Source organism: Microchirus variegatus, assembly GCF_963457635.1.
Source record: "Microchirus variegatus genome assembly, chromosome: 14".
NCBI classification, from domain to species: domain Eukaryota; kingdom Metazoa; phylum Chordata; class Actinopteri; order Pleuronectiformes; family Soleidae; genus Microchirus; species Microchirus variegatus.
The window spans coordinates 5,514,080-5,530,938 of record NC_139815.1 but is presented as its reverse complement, the minus strand read 5'-3'; the positions used below and the strand labels follow the sequence as shown (position 1 = coordinate 5,530,938).

At 39.2% G+C, this 16,859-nt stretch overlaps 2 protein-coding genes across 2 annotated transcripts in view; both read left to right on the top strand.

Moving 5' to 3' along the window:
* The window catches only part of tjp2b (tight junction protein 2b (zona occludens 2)), a 69,274-nt gene extending 62,169 nt beyond the window's left edge, over window positions 1–7,105 (top strand). Inside the window, exons 20-23 of the mRNA XM_083900813.1 lie at window positions 1,866–1,973; window positions 5,017–5,514; window positions 5,830–5,915; window positions 6,603–7,105. Of these exons, the coding sequence (XP_083756939.1) occupies window positions 1,866–1,973; window positions 5,017–5,514; window positions 5,830–5,915; window positions 6,603–6,747 (837 nt within the window). The 3' untranslated portion in view covers window positions 6,748–7,105. The remainder of the gene's footprint in view (window positions 1–1,865; window positions 1,974–5,016; window positions 5,515–5,829; window positions 5,916–6,602) is intronic.
* A 7,151-nt stretch (window positions 7,106–14,256) lies between these two features.
* fam189a2 (family with sequence similarity 189 member A2) overlaps window positions 14,257–16,859 on the top strand; it is a 31,041-nt gene continuing 28,438 nt past the window's right edge. The window contains exon 1 of the mRNA XM_083900814.1: window positions 14,257–15,373. Within this exon, the coding sequence (XP_083756940.1) occupies window positions 15,095–15,373 (279 nt within the window). The 5' untranslated portion in view covers window positions 14,257–15,094. The remainder of the gene's footprint in view (window positions 15,374–16,859) is intronic.

Sequence of the window (16,859 nt, the reverse complement as noted above, 5' to 3'; positions counted from 1 at the left end):
CCCATTTCCCTATCCTTCCTCTCTGATGCAGTCAGACATCTGCAGCCCAACTGCCCCTCTGACTGCCTACCCTCCCGTATACTCAAGGAGTCTACAGTTTTTGACACAGTTGCCCCCTTCCTTCTACTGTTGATCAACATCATCCTCTCCTCTGGTTCCGTCCCGGCTGCCTTCAAGCATGCCGTGGTGCAACCACTACTTAAGAAGCCAAACCTTGACCCCTCTATTTTCTCAAACTTCAGGCCTATCTCCAAGCTTCCCTTCCTATCTAAAGTCCTTGAGCGAGAAGTTTATGTCCAGCTGCAATCCTTTTTAACTGACAACAACATCTATGAGAACTTTCAGTCTGGCTTTAGAACTTCCCACAGCACAGAGGCCGCTCTCCTGAGAGTACTTAATGACCTGCTCCTACGTTTTTTACCTTTTCAGTCCTACCTGGCCAACAGGAGCTTCTCTGTACAGCTTGGAGATTCCATCTCTTCTGTTGCCCCCCTCATTTGCGGGGTCCCTCAAGGCTCTATTCTAGGTCCCAACTTATTTTTGCTATATGTTTTACCCCTAGGGGAAATCCTGGTCAACCATAACATCTCCTTCCACTGCTACGCTGACGATGTCCAGCTGTATCTCCCCCTAAAGATTGATGGGCAGGCTGCACTCCAGCCATTGCTTGACCTTAATGAGAGCAAGACTGAGATCATTGTTTTTGGCAAATCCTCTCCGGCCTTCCCCACCAATGCCCTGGGCCCTCTCGCCTCTAACATCAGGACTTCTGTCAGAAATCTGGGCGTGATCTTTGACAGTGCCTTTAAATTTGAGAAGCAGGTCAGTGCAGTTGTCAGAGAAAGCTTTTTCCACCTGAGAACCCTCGCAGAAACCAAAGCCTACCTGCCCCAGAGGGATCTAGAGAGAGTCATCCATGCTTTCATAACATCACAACTGGACTACTGCAACGCTCTCTACACCGATCAATCTCAACTCCGCCGCCTGCAGTTAGTCCAAAATTCAGCCGCCCGACTCCTCACCTGTACTAAGAAGGGAAATCACATCACCCCGGTCCTCGCATCGCTCCACTGGCTCTCCATCCGCTATCGCATTGATTTCAAACTTCTTCTGACTGTATACAAATCCCTCCATGGTCTGGCCCCCACTTATCTGTCTGATATTCTCCACCTCCACATCCCTTCTAGAGCACTTCGGTCAGCTGACCGTTGTTGGAAGTGCCCAGGACCAGGCTAAAATCCAGGGGGGACCGAGCCTTCGCAGTAGCAGCCACCAGACTCTGGAACTGCCTCCCCCTACACATCCGTGCAGGACAGTCCCCAAATATTTTTAAATCCCAGCTAAAGACCCACCTTTTTTCACTTTCCTACAATTAATGTGTCCTTTTTAAGTGCAATCCAATAGTGTCCCCTAGTTACCTTTTAATGTTCTGTTTTTTATATATTATTTTAATTCAGTCATTGTATTTTAACCGTTCTCATTTCTTTTCTTTCTTTTACTTGCATTTGGCCATTTTCCAATGTGTATTTGCACAAAAGCACTTAAGCACTTTTCTGTGAAGCACTTTGGTTGCCGCTTGTAAATGTGCGTTATAAATAAATTTGACTTGACGTGACTTGACAAGGGCTTGTATTTATTTCTAGAATAATAAAAACTGACAAATATAGAGATTTTTTACATGGCATAATTTACTCTCCTGTGCAATATAATCCAATCCGTGTGTGTGTGTGTGTGTGTGTGTGTGTGTGTGTGTGTGTGTGTGTGTGTGTGTGTGTGTGTGTGTGTGTGTGTGTGTGTGTGTGTGTGTGTGTGTGTGTGTGTGTGTGTGTGTGTGTGTGTGTGTGTGTGTGTGTGTGTGTGTGTAGATCTTGCGCAGATACAGTCCGGACATCAGGAGTCGCATGAGAAAAATCAGTTGTCGGGAAGTTCTCAAAAGGTCCAGCCCTCCAGTGCCTTCCTTAGCTGACAACAAGGTGAGGGACAAACACACAGTATAACCTGAATTTTTTTGGAGACTTAGACTGTGTTTAAAATACTTTGTTTACGCAAACATACCATACAAGTCAGCAGTAGAACAGCAGCTCCTGTGCCCAAATTTTCGTTATGGAGTTTGGTGCTTATGGAAGCCTGTTTCCGCCACAAATAAATAAATAAAAAAAAACCAGGTAAAAACGAGGATAAAAATGATGACGTTTTATCTCATAATTTCAACTTTATGTCTCATAATTTCAACTTTTTGTCTCATAATTCTGACTTTTTTTAATCTCCTAATTATAGTGCTGGGTACTGGGTTAACGCACGTCATGTTTACGTGCCGCGACACCAGAGTCCAGGCACCATTTACCAGTTCGTTAGCTGCATTAGCTCCTTTAGCGCGGTTAGCGCGCCTACAGTGGAACTGAAGTGGTCTGTTTATTAAATGAAAAGAGCAGACTCAGTATAACAGTCGGGAGTCACTTTTCCGGTCGGTCGTTAAAAAAACGCGGCATGCGTTAATATTGACACAGTTAACCGCCTTGTCCAGCACTACAAAGTTGTTACATATTATCTCATAATTATGACTTTTATCTCATAATTTTGACTTTTTAATCTCACAATTATGACTTTTTATCTCATAACTATGGCTTTTTATCTTATAATTTTGACTTTTGAAATCATAATTTTAGATTTTTATCTCATAATTATGACTTTGTCTCATAATTTCAACTTTTTATCTCATAATTATGGCTTTTTATCGCATAATCATAACTTTTTATGTCAAAATTATCACTTTTTTTCTCATAATTTCAACCTTTTTTATCTCATAATTTCAACTTTTTTAAATCATAATTTCCACTTTTTATCTTATAATTTCGACTTTTTAAATCATAATTCTCATAATTATGACTTTATCTCATAATTTTTGACTTTTTATCTCAATTAATAATTGGGACTTTTTATCTCAAAATTATCACTTTATATCTCATAATCATAATTATGACTATTTATCTCATAATTTCAACTTTTTTAAATCTCATAATAATTTTGACTTTTTATCTCACAATTATGACTTTTTATCTTGTAACTATGGCTTTTTATCTTGTAACTATGGCTTTTTATCTTATAATTTAGACTTTTGAAATCATAATTTTGAATTTTTATCTCATAATTATGACTTTATCTCATAATTTTGACTTTTATCTCATAATTATGGCTTTTCATCACATAATTATGACTTTGTATTTCAAAATTATCACTTTTTATCTCATAATCATAATTATGACTTTTTTCTCATCATTTCGACTTTTTATATCATAATTTCAACTTTTTTTAAATCATAATTTCAACTTTTTATCTCATAACTGTGGCTTTTTATCTTATAATTTAAACTTTTGAAATCATAATTTTGAATTTTTATCTCATAATTATGACTTTATCTCATAATTTCAACTTGTTATCTCATAATTACGGCTTTTTATCGCATAATTAGGACTTTTTATCTCAAAATTATCACTTTATATCTCATAATCATAATTATGACTTTTTTCTCATAATTTCGATTTTTTTATCTCATAATTATGACTTTTTTAATCTCATAATTATGACTATTTATCTCATAATTTCAACTTTTTATCTCTTAATTATGATTTTTTTTCCCATAATTTACTTTTGTCTCATAATTTTGACAATTTATCTCATAATTATCCCTTTTTATCTCATAATTTTGACTTTTTATCTCAAAATTATAAATTTTTATATCATAATTACTTTTTATCGCATAAATATGACTTTTATCTCATAATTTTGTCTTTTAATCTCATAATTATGACTTTATCTCATAATTTCTACTTTTTATCTCATAATTATGACTTTTTATCTCATAATTATGACGGACGCGTTTTTGACGAATTTGCACCAGCGCTAAAAAATCTATCTAGTCCTACAGTTTTTAAGCGATCACCTTCAAACTTGGTGAGGTCACTGTGGACCGGTTGAGAAACGGAATAAATTGGAAAGTTTTTTTTAAAATATCGGATAGGGCACAAAATACAGACCGAAAAAGTTGGTGAAAATTCACATTCATAATTATGACTTTATCTCATGATAATCACTTTTTGTTTCATCATTATATCCACGAGAAACGCGCGCGGATATTATGAAATTGGTCTCGCGCGGCCGCGTTGTTGTCCGCGTCGTCGTCCGCGTCCGTGTCCGCAGATTTTAGCCGTTAACGCGATAACTGGAAAGGCGTTTGAGATTAAATTTTCTTATTTTTTTTATGGGTCACATACCCCCTGTAGATGATCCCTATTGATTTTGAGCTGTCTACCATTATTATTAATTAGTTAATTAATTAATGATATAAAAACCATATTTTCGCCTGTATCTTCCAAAGTAAGCAGGTATTGGCTTCAAATTTTGCATGGGCATCACATACCACCTGAGAATTATCCCTATCTTTGTAGCTTTATTATTAATTAGCAAATTAATTAATTTATTATTCTAAAAACACATTTTCGGCTTTATCTTCCAGACTGATGGATATATTGCCTTCAAATGTTGTACAATGATTCATGTAACAACTATCTACAAGTACAATCATTATTACTTTGGCTATGATTGGTAATAGTTTTTTCACAGAAAAAATAGTTAAGGCATTTTTTCTTTATTATTGAGCTCATTTGGACACATTGAGGATATCATGGGTTTATTTAGCACTTTAGCAATATTTATTACATTATAATATACATTTATTAGTTATCATATAAAAAATAGTTAAGCCTCCATTTCTTTATTAATGCATTGAATGGAAAGTTTGAACATATTGTATGCTTTTTCATGAAATTTGGACACTTTTGAAAATATGGCAGTAGCCGTTAAAGAACTTCAGATTCCAGGCAGAAGAGTCTGTCGCAGCGCAAGATGTAGATTTAGAAATGCAGCCAAGTTCTCAGTGACAGCGAGTCTGTCTGTCTCATGCTGGGTGTGTTTTTGAGTCTTCAGTTTGTGGTTCTAATGCTTTCTCTCCTTAAACAGGTGAAACTGTCCCTGAGGGACGAACCAGTCTTTGTATCGGGCATCATCAACCCACATCATCACCCGCGCCTACATCACTCGCCGCCTCCCAGCTCCAGCCGAAGTTACGACTCCCCCTCCAGCAGCAGTCCTGCCAGCAGCAACAACGACCCTCTGCCTCCCATCTCTCACTCAGCTGCCTTGTATGCCCCTCTGCCACCACCTCCTCTTCACCACCTCTCCTTCAGTAAACCGCAGCACCTGGGAGCGCTCCAGCTCCCTGCCCAACCACGACTGCCCAGCAGCTGCAGGAGCGCAGCAGAGACCGTATCTCACTCCGCTGTGGCTCGGCCGTGTGGGACAGTGGTGGCCTGCGGTCGGCAGGAGGCGGCAGATGACAGCTCTGTTGAGGACCCTTCCATGAGGTCCTTCTTAGGAAAGATCAAAGCCTTTGAAAAGATGGATCACTTTGCCCGAGCCCACAGGCTGCTGGAGATACAGGAGGCGCAGAATGCCAGGGTGGGAAAAGCTGAAGATTAATGTGCAGATATCTTAAGCTGTAATTCCACTCAGGGGAACGGTGAGGTGTGGTACAGTGCGTATTTTCTCCATTAAAATCTCGTTCTAAAATAACCAGCCCCAACTGCTCCATTCTTTGGCACACTGTACTATACCAAACCAAACTGTACCATGAGGGAATCACAGCTTCATATATCGTTTTCATGGCAGTTAACATTTCCTGTTGTGAAAAGCATTCTAAGAAAATAATCCTCTTCCATAGAAATATGGAAATGTGTTGAGTTTCTTGAGTTTAATCAGTTATTCTGTTTCCAGCTAGAAATTGTTCAGACGCACACAGACATCTACGCTGTTCCTCTGAAGACGGCCAAACTGGACCACACTAGACCACAGCCAATCGGGTAAGCTCACTACAGCCGTGTGACACACTCCAAACTCCACTCATGACTGAATCTCTGTGTCTCTGCATTGTTTTCTAAAGAAAGTGTGTTATTATCTTATTTTGGAAAAGAAAATAGATATTTCCACCTTGATCAAAGCATGTGATTGACTTTATTAGATCATGTAATCATTCATGTAAATATTAAAGCTTACTAGAAGAAGACAATTTCTGGGGAAATGCAGTTGGATTCTGCTCAAGATGAAGCGATCTGGTATGCTCCACTGAAATGGAATTAATGAAGCTGAAATAATGAATTCAAGTTTGTATTTGAAAGTCTGAATATGTATGGCATAGGACAGCCATTCCCAAACTGAAGAGTGTCAGGGGCTCACTTTGAAATCCACACCCAAACATTAAACCATGAATCTGATCAACACACGAGACTAGGATCAGTAATTCCCATGAATATTATTGTGTTCATGTGAACATGAGATTAATAATCAGTCCACTTCACTTTATTTCTAAACTTGCTTATCTTTCAACACATACATGTGGTTATTACAACTTAACGCATAATTACCCATCAACATAAACAACAATTTAACTAATTAACTTAAAGTGCAAATACTGAAATGTTGACAGGTTGACACTGGATACTTAGAAGAAGAAGAATGTGGTATTTAACTCTTACTTTCTGTTTTCCCAGTTCCAGTTCCCATCCTGAACATCAGACGTCTCCATCCTCTAAGGAGGGACGTCCCTTCTACCCAGCTGAGGAGGGCACAGAGAAGGAGGCAGTATCTGGATATTACACTGCCAGCTCTCACCAGTATCAGGACACTGAACTGTAGGATCAGCCGTGAGCAGCTGTGCCTGCTGTACGTCTACTGATTTTGTCAGCTGACTTTGAAAGACTGTTGCTGATTTGATATAAAGCGGGGCAAAATATTTTCTCTCTTCATAGAACAAAGTAGTGCAATCCATTTGAAAACATTTTGTTTTGTATTTAGCTGTATTTATTCCTTTAAGATGGTCACGACTGAGCGATAAGTGATCAGGAACAACTTGTTTTCTTGCCTATGCAACTCTTCAGTTTGTGCACAGCAGCTGAAACCTATTGCCACACATTTGCTCTCACAAACACGCTTTATGAAATCAATCACCTTCTTTTTTAAGCTCCGCTTTTTGCAGTTCTAATAATATACAAACATTTATAACTATATATTACAATAATACTATTCACAAGTATATATTACTTATATATATTATGCATTCCATCCTATATGAAAATGCCTGTTTACACATACAGTATACCTAGTATATATATATATTTATATATATATATATATATATATATTATATTTATCAACTTTTCAAAGTGCCTTTTACTTTTCTTAGTCCCATGAGGATTGGTTTGTCTGTCCTCTGCCCCTCTGCCACCTAGCCAGTTTAAATCCTCTGCTGCTGCTGTCAAGTTTAAAGGTAAAACCAGGGAACCGGTGACACCAAAACCTTAATGCTCTCCCCACAGGAATTGCTGCTACTGACAAAACAATCCCACACAATCACACAGTGCGTATCCTTATACCAGCTATCTGCCATGTGAAAGTTTTTTACTTGTACAGGCCTGGTCACTCTAGCAATACAATTTGTAGAATTGGCACAATCAGTAACACAATTGATTTAAAAATGAATTCAATCTGCACAAACCTGTGTGCCAATTTGAACTTTGACCCATAATCATAAGCAATGGTGAACTGTCTTGATTTTTTATGCCGATAGAGTCTTATTTTTTATGTTGTAGCATCGTGTCTGCGACTGAAATTACCTTGCTCAAAGTGATAGTTCAGGTTTTTGAAGTACGTGTATGAGGCACTGTCACACAGGCGGAGCAAAACACTTCAGCCACTTAACAAAAGGCTCACATAAAACAAAAAAGCTATGCCTGGGTTATCTCAGCCTTTTCCAGGTTGTCCAACTCTCCTGCACATATGTTAACAATGACAAACCCATTCTTAAGATATCATAAACTTAGAGTCTTTTGTAATGTCATTACCTCATTCAACCACAATCTCAAAAACATGGACTATCACTTCAATACATCCGTAGTTTTCAAGTTACAGTAGTTAGTCACTTGATCACTGATCTGGTGTGACTGGGTCTCATCATTACTTTTTTACTTGGTTTTTTTCTGTGCTCAGCAGTTTCTGCTGTGCTCTTCCTTTGTTTTATATTTTTGGTCCAGGAACTGTGTAGCGCCCTCTTCTGTCTGGTCAGTCATGGTGACTATCACTGCCTTTGCCAACAACACATTAAATAAATGATGAGGTGGCAGGGGATTTTTTTTTTCTTTTTGTCAACAAAAATGAATGTCTCCTAACAAGTACTGTATTGTGTGTATCCAAAGCCTGATATATGCTGTCTTATTCCTCTGTGCCATACTACTCTAGTGAGTACAATTACACACTAGAGCACCAAATATATATGAATCTACTGCTGAAATGATCATCAACAAATGCATTATTTCCTCTTCTTCAATATTTTTTTATTTATACAGCAACAAATTGTCAATAATAAACAAGGCACTCAACAATTAGGGTTCAACCGGTATGGTGTTTTCAGGGCTTATACCAGGGGGTCTCAAACGTCCAGTCATAAAAGTGCAGTTATGTCAAGGGGGAAAACAACAGAGCTTATAATTGTATGATATAGCAATCACGACATTGCGACAACACTGCATAATTTCAAGATAAGTGTTTGTTTCGATATGGAACGTATATATTCAGGGTTCCCATGGGTCCTTGAAATCCTTGAAATTGAAAAAAAACATTGTTCAAGGCCCTAACTAGACATGAGTCATTAAAAGTGCTTACATTTTTTGCAAGAAAAGAGTCTCTCCCACTGCCATTGATGGCAGTGGGAGAGACTCTTGCCATTGAAGTCAAGCAAGAGAGCGCGAATGATGTGATGCCTGGGAAATTCCATGATCTCTGTCTCACCAAAGACTGACTTTGACCAAGATCCCAAATCAATAAAAGAAGACGCCATGGACAAAGTGGCTCTTACAAGTTGCCCTGCTATCTTAAGCTGTGTTAGCACATTTGGTCCTTGAGGTTGAGGGAATTGATCCTGGAAATTCCTTGAAAGGTTTGATGTCAACCAAGGTGTAGGAATCCTATATAGTCTCAATAATTAAAAATAATAATAATAATAATCTATAAATATAAAAAAAAAACACATTTAATGGGAAGGGCACTTGAAACTGATTGCAGGGGCCTCATGTGGCCCGCAGGCCGCAGGTTTGGAACCTCTGGCTAATACCAAAATTAAAGTAACAAACTCCAAAACTCAACTACTGCTACATAAAGTCTTAAATTACTTATTTATTTACTTAAAATGTAAGCCTTTATAAGGCGTATAACTCATTACTGGTCTGTTTCATGAGCATTAGTTTTAGTTAGTGCATATATGAGATTTATAACAATATCCCATCATGATAGTGCAGTAAAGATATTCATGATGATATTTTTCAGATTTCAAAATAAAAGTGTTGATATGGAATTATGAATATTTCATAATTAAAACATGTACGATATATGATGCAAAATAAATCTATTCATATCAGAAACAGACAGAAATGAATAAAACATTTAATTAATAATAACTGTAATTAAAACACCAAACAAACTTATATACAGTATATCATTTAATGGTTAATGTAATACATATAATAATGCAGTGATTACAACTATTAAAGAACTATTGCTAGAAAATATATTTACTATTATATTCTGTTTATATTCTATCATCTCCACACGCGTTGTTTTCATTATAATAGGATTTAAAATGGTGGGCCACATGCAATCAAGTGAGAGGGGGATACATGTTGCCCATGAGCAACATGTAGTTTGACACCTCTGATATCTGCAGATTTTCCTTTATATCATATTATATTCGTAGTCCTAATCATTCCCCCTTTTAAAATACTAACACAGCACTATTAACTTCATTTAAGTGTAATTATTGTGTACTGTTTTCAAACAACTCTATTTTTAAAGCCATACTGTAGTCTGGTTTGCTATAATGGTGTTAGCGTGCTGATAGCCATCAGTGAATAAACACAGTTTTGGCTGGAAGCCACGCCGTTCATTCATTCATTCATTGTCTACCACTTTATCCTCCACACGAGGGTCGCAGGGCCGCTGGAGCCAATACCAGCTGACAAAGGGTGAGAGGCCAACATACAGAGACGAACAACAACTCACACCTATGGTCTATTTAGAGTGTTCAATCACCGACTGTCTGAGGAAACCAGAGAAAACCCGCGCACACATGGGGAGAACATGCAGATGCCACACAGATGGACCTAAACCCGGATGTAGACCAGCCACCTTCTTGCTGCAACTCAACAGTGCTGGCCACCTGCTTTACCACAAGCCCCTCCCAAACAGTCTTACAAGACACAATTTGGAAATACACGCCAGCAAGCCAGATCATGACATAAATTAAAAACAGTATTAAACAATAGGTGTTATTTAATCATAACAAATTTGGACAATGCAGAAGAAAATTTGTCTCATTCACAATTTCAGTTCAATTCAATTTTATTTGTACAGCACCAAATCACAACATACCTCATCTCAATTTCACATATTCCTGGACTCCAAGAGCAATAAAAATGCCAGAAAACATATCCCATATTTGACATTTGCTTACAGTTAGGTCCATAAATATTTGGACATCGACACAGTTCTCTTTATTTTGGCTCTATACACCACTACAATGGATTTGAAATTAAACTAACAAGATGTGCTCTAACGGTACACTTTCAGCTTTAATTTGAGGGTATTAACATCCAAATCAAGTGAACGGTGTAGGACTTACAACACTTTCTATATGTGCCTCCCACTTTTTAGGGGACCAAAAGTAATTGGACAATTGACTGAAAAGCTATTTCATGGACAGTTGTGGGCTATTCCCTCATTGTTTCATCTTCAATGACACAGGTAAAAGTTCTGGAGTTGATTCGAGGAGTGACATTTGCATTTTGAATCTGTTGCTGATAACTTTCTATATGAGATCCAAGGAGCTGTCACTGTCAGTGAAGCAAGCCAACATTAGGCTGAAAAATCAAAACAAACCCATCAGAGAAATAGTAAAAACATTAGGTGTGGCCAAATCAACTGTTTGGAACATTCTTAAAAAGAAAGAATGCACCAGTGAGCTCAGCAACACCAAAAGACACGGAAGACCACAGAAAACCACTGTGGTGGACGACAGAAGAATTCTTTCCCTGGTGAAGAAAAACCTCTTCACAACAGTTGGCCAGATCAAAAACACTCTCCAGGAGGTAGGTGTGTGTGTTTCAAAGTCAACAATCAAAAGAAGACTTCACCAGAGTGAATACAGAGGGTTCACCACAAGATGGAAACCATTGGTGAGCATCAAAAACAGGAAGACAAGATTGGAATTTGCCAAACAACACCTAAAAAAGCTGTTAAGATTCTGGAAGAACATCCTCTGGACAGATGAGACCAAGATCAACTTGTACCACAGTGATGGGAAGAGAAGAGTGTGGAGAAGGAAAGGAACTGCTCATGATCCAAAACATACCACCTCATCAGTGAAGCATGGTGGTGGTAGTGTCATGGTGTGGGCATGTATGGCTGCTAATGGAACTGGTTCCCTTGTGTTTATTGATGATGTAACTGCTGACAAAAGCAGCAGGATGAATTCTGAAGTGTTTCCAGCAATATTATCTGCTCATATTCAGCCAAATGCTTCAGAACACATTGGACGGTGCTTCACAGTGCAGATGGACAATGACCCAAAGCAAACTGCGAAAGCAACCAAAGAGTTTTTTAAGGCAAATATGGAATGTTATCACTCAATCACCTTACCTGAATCTGATAGAGCATGCATTTCACTTGTTGAAGACCAAAATGAAGGGAAAATGCCCCAAGAACAAGCAGGAACTGAAGACCGTGTCAGTAGAGGCCTGACAAAGCATCACCAGGGATGAAACCCAGTGTCTGGTGATGTCTATGCCTTCCAGACTTCAGGCTGGAATTGACTGCAAAGGATTTGCAACCACGTATTAAACAATGAAAGTTTGATTTATGATTGTTTAGTTTGTCCAATTACTTTTGGTCCCCTAAAAAGTGGGAGGCACATATAGAAAGTGTTGTAATTCCTACACCGTTCAATCAAGTGATTCGTCCACCCTCAAATTAAAGCTGAAAGTGTGCAGTTAAAGCACATCTTGTTAGTTTCATTTCAAATCCATTGTAGTGGTGCATAGAGCCAAAATAAAGAGAACTGTGTCGATGTCCAAATATTTATGGGCCTAATTGTATGTCTCCACTAATAAACCTAATGCTATTCCTGCTGTTGCCGCCCATGCGTAGCAGCGCTGCACTCAAATCACTAGTGCCTTGTATCCATCATGGTACAGTTTGGATTGAAAAAAAGCTTGAGTTTTGACTGAGAACAGTACCTTTACTTGGTAGGCAACGAACCATGGCATTAAATGTGACACACCAGACACCAATGGAGGACATCCAGCAGTTCTTTTCTCCTGCTTGGTTTTTGGCTGTTAAAGTTTTCTATGAGAATAGACTCCGGCCGTTTGAAGAAACACCGGTCGTAGGGGAGTGACATTTTACTGTCACCCCAATCAGCTGACTGTGGTAGGTGAAGCCGATATCGCTCCACCCTGACTGTATCATACCATTTTACTCTGGTACCCCAAAGGGAGGGTGCCAAAGAATGGAACCCAACCATTCCATTCTTTGGCACCTTCCACTGATTATTTTGGTCCTATCCTATAACATACCAAACTGACACATATACTGCATGGTATACTGTACTGCTTCTACACCTACTGGTGTGGAAAGAGAAATGTCAATATCTACTTCCTGTATGACCCAACAAGGGTCATTCTTCAGTCACACATCAGCACTGGAGACCTATAAGCTGCTGAGTTTACTATGTTATGTTTATGTGGAGATGCCATTTTTGATGAGAATATCTAGCAAGATATTGAGATCCGCAGTGTCAAATGCCTTGGACAGGTCAATGAACAGGGCAACACAAAACTTTTTTGAGTCCAATGCCTCAAACACATCATTTAAAACTTTAAGGGCAGCAGTGGCAGTGCTGTGTTGCTTCCTAAAACATGATTGAAGAGAGTTTAGAATGTTGTTGGATACCAAAAATTCCATCTATTGATCGCAAACCAATTTTTCAAATACTTTCACCAGAATACATCATTTGCAAATAGGTCTATAATTGTTCGCCTTTGAGGGTTCTTTTCCTTTAAGCAATGGGAGTTTTAGGAAGTTTGTTTCTGCTGAGGCTTAAGTTAAAATACCACATACAACACCTAATAATAATAATAATAATAATAAAGTCTTAAGCTAAATATCATGTCTCAAATGTTCTGGACAAGCCCTTCTCAAGGTCTGTGAACAATGCTTTTTGGCAATAAATCTTATAGCGTTGGAAAGCCTGTTTATTTCCCTTTTAAATGGTGCCACATTTGTAGGCTGAGCAGCAGAGTTGAGTTTGTGGTTTGCATCTATGAAAATGTTGCCAGATCTTCTCTGCCAATGCCAAACAGCTTATTCTGCGATTGTTTGGTGTCGTTTATTGGATTGGATGATTGAAGTCTGAAGTGTCACACATTGGCAACTTAACAATTTATTCATCTAACAAACAGGGGCCACAGTAGCATGTGGACGAACCACACAGCCACAATACCCTGTTTGTTGGGTTAGTCACTCTGGCATGAACAGCACGCCAAAGCTGATCCCAAGTGTTCACTGGGGTTGAACACTAATGCTGGTTTTGGAAACTGGTTTACTTCTATTTTTAAAACCATACACGAATAGAAAAATATATAATTTCATATGGTTGGTCTGCCAATAAACCCTCCTTAGTGTTACACACTGGACCTTTAAAACCGTTTAGTATTTTTTTGAGAGGATTGTGGTCATGTTTTTGTTGAAGCCCCTTAAAATCTAAAGAATTGCTTTTTTTCCAGTCTAATATTCAATTAAAAATTGTATTCATTATTTCTTACTTGTGTATTTCTGTAATTTTTGATGAATAATTTTATTGCAGATAGGGGTATACATACAAGATTTCACAGCAATTGTATGCTTTGTGTTTCGTGTATTTTTATCCACATTAAAGGTGCATTATGTAATAAATCTAAAGTAACTGGCCATAAAATCCTCCTAATCTGTCACAGAGACTCATGAATAATGTTCATATAACAAACTGAATTCACCAACAACAACAGTACAGCCAAAATTTTTTTATTAAAAAAAATATTTTGCAGACTGCAAATCGTGTTTATGTTTTGAAATCATGTTTTGGCATGTGGCGCCACCTACCGCCGTCTACCAATCATTGTAGTCAGGAGCATCTCAGCTTTGGCCACATTCTTACATATGGCACCTTTAAATATTAGATACATTGCTCTGTTCAATTATTGCTTTTTTAAGCTATTTTAAACATTATTAGTTTGTTTTAAAAAATGTATTTTCCAATTAAAATAGTTAATGTTAATGTATTTTTTTTAGAAGCACATCGTTTACTTTTTCTAATATAATTATCAATCCATCTTTTATATTGTGTTGTGGTTCATATTTGACGTGGTGAGTAAAATCACTTTGTAAATGGATGTGACGAAAAGTATAAATACAGTTGGTGGGATTAATGGCGGTGGTAGTGACGGGGGTGTTGGTGTTTTCAATCAACTTCGTCTTCTCCACCTCGGGCCTGACACACAGTCATTGTCTAATACGAAAAGGCAGCAGTTGTTTTTAAAACCGTGACGCTGTTGTTTTTTTTAATTCTCAAGTCTCCGTTTTACAGCAAGATCAGTCGACGACCACCACCCCCGTTTACGTGTTCCACATGGTCTGCTCTGCCCCTCCCCCGCGTCCGAACTGTACTCAACCTGGTACCGCTACCACTGCCAAAGTATGTGAAAGTGAATCTGAGCTCCTAGCATCGAGCCATGAGCCCTGAGCCAGCGTGTTATTTCGGACTGGACACCGTCATCATGGCCGGATCACCGGGCAGCTCCATTGAATTCAGCCGTTATCCCCTCTCAAACCCGTGAAAAACAACCTCCCGCACGGCCCCTTTCTCTTGTTCACACTGTTCCAGTCTGACCACCAGCCTCAGATGTCACTCCCAGTGGTACTTCCCGGGTCTTGCTGTCCGGTTGCCGGGACTTCGCAGCTTTCAGACCCCTTCTGCCGAAACCGACCCCGCGGCTTGTCTGCCTCTACCCGGTTTACTAGCAGCGGCTCCCGGCTGCTGCTGCCCGGCCGGCCGCTGCTCTCTCTGGGCTTGTTGCAGCTGCTGCTTGGCGGCTCCATGGTGGCGCTGTCGTTTGGAGCTCTGTCCCTCAGCAATTCACCTCCCATCCGAAACTCGTGTCCCTTCTGGGCAGGCTCCTCGGTAAGTTAGGGCCCTGAAGTCATCATGGTTTCATTTTTCTGTGTCTTGGATGTCACAGGTTATTTAATACTGTTGGTTATAAATATTTTGTCACAGATGATGTATAACACACGCACACACATGCACACACACACACACACACACACACACACACACACACACACACACACACACACACACACACACACTCAAGTTTATTAAAGGTACAGTAGGAAAGATGATCATGAGGTATTGATCACTTATTACATATTAAAATGTAAATTAAGTGATCTGAGTGAGTGACAATTCTACGCCTCTTCTGAGCAGGACAGGAGACTTGGACCAATCACAGGACTACACTTACAACCAGTGATTTAAGTGGAAAAAACAAGTGCCGGTGCTCCCCTTATACAACTGTTGCTAGGTAAATTAGGCAGAGGGCGGTCAGTTCCAGCAGATCATCAAGTTCAAATACTAGAACATGATGCTGATTATTAAAAATAAATAGTTTTATTGAACTTTCAATTTTCCAGACAAATTATGTTTGTTCGCTTGCATGTGGCCCAAGGGAGGTCTTCAGGGGAGCAGTCCTCAAGTAGCATACGGGCTGATACACAAGGTAACGTGACGTCCTCTCCGGCACACTCGACTCGCGAGACCGCCTCTCCCGAGTGGCAGGAGTGCGGTGCGTACCAGTGCACACTGGGTAATGTAGTACAGGCATAGGAGTATGGGTATCACGATTCGCAAAGAGGGAACAGGGCAGGGTATTATGAGCTCATGAGAAGTCCCAGTACGCTGTAAAAAGTCCTGATACGCCAGAGGCTAAAATTGGGAAGTGCCGTTACTCCGTACTGGTGCATACTGGCCTACTTAAAGAGATATTTCACTGCTGTAGTAGAAATGTGAAATAATATTTGATGAAAGTGCCTTCTTGGCCGAGAAAGGCAGAAAAAATTATTTTTCGCTCATGTACACAAAAGACAACAACTCCCAGCATGCACTGCGCTCTCCCTTCCGCACGAGTCTCGCTGCCTCCAGTGTCACAGTGAAGCAGACAGCGTGAGTTTTGTAAAGACACAAATCGCCGTGAGGAATTAGTTGGCCAATACATTACGGACCTGCAAATTACACTGTTTTATGGTGCTAAATTGTACCGGGACGTGCAGTAAAAACAACGAAAGGACAAGCAGTTAGTTCCCATTATTTACCGGTCAGAGATTCAGAGCGGTGCAAGCAAGCCTGAAGGCGAAGCTATGCTAAGCTTGTTTGGAGTTTGTAGAAGACAAAAGCTGGAAACTCAGAGGGTCACGGTCTACATTTCCAGCAGGAAGACGTCACTGAGCGGTAAGCCTGACGCTAACACTCCACTCTATTTCTGCTCATAGTATACTATATGATACAGTATTGTTTTCGGCAGTAAAGAGACAACTTTGTCAAAGTAACATTTGATTGACAATTACACATGTTTTATATTAGTAAACTATTAACAAAGTAAAGCCACCTT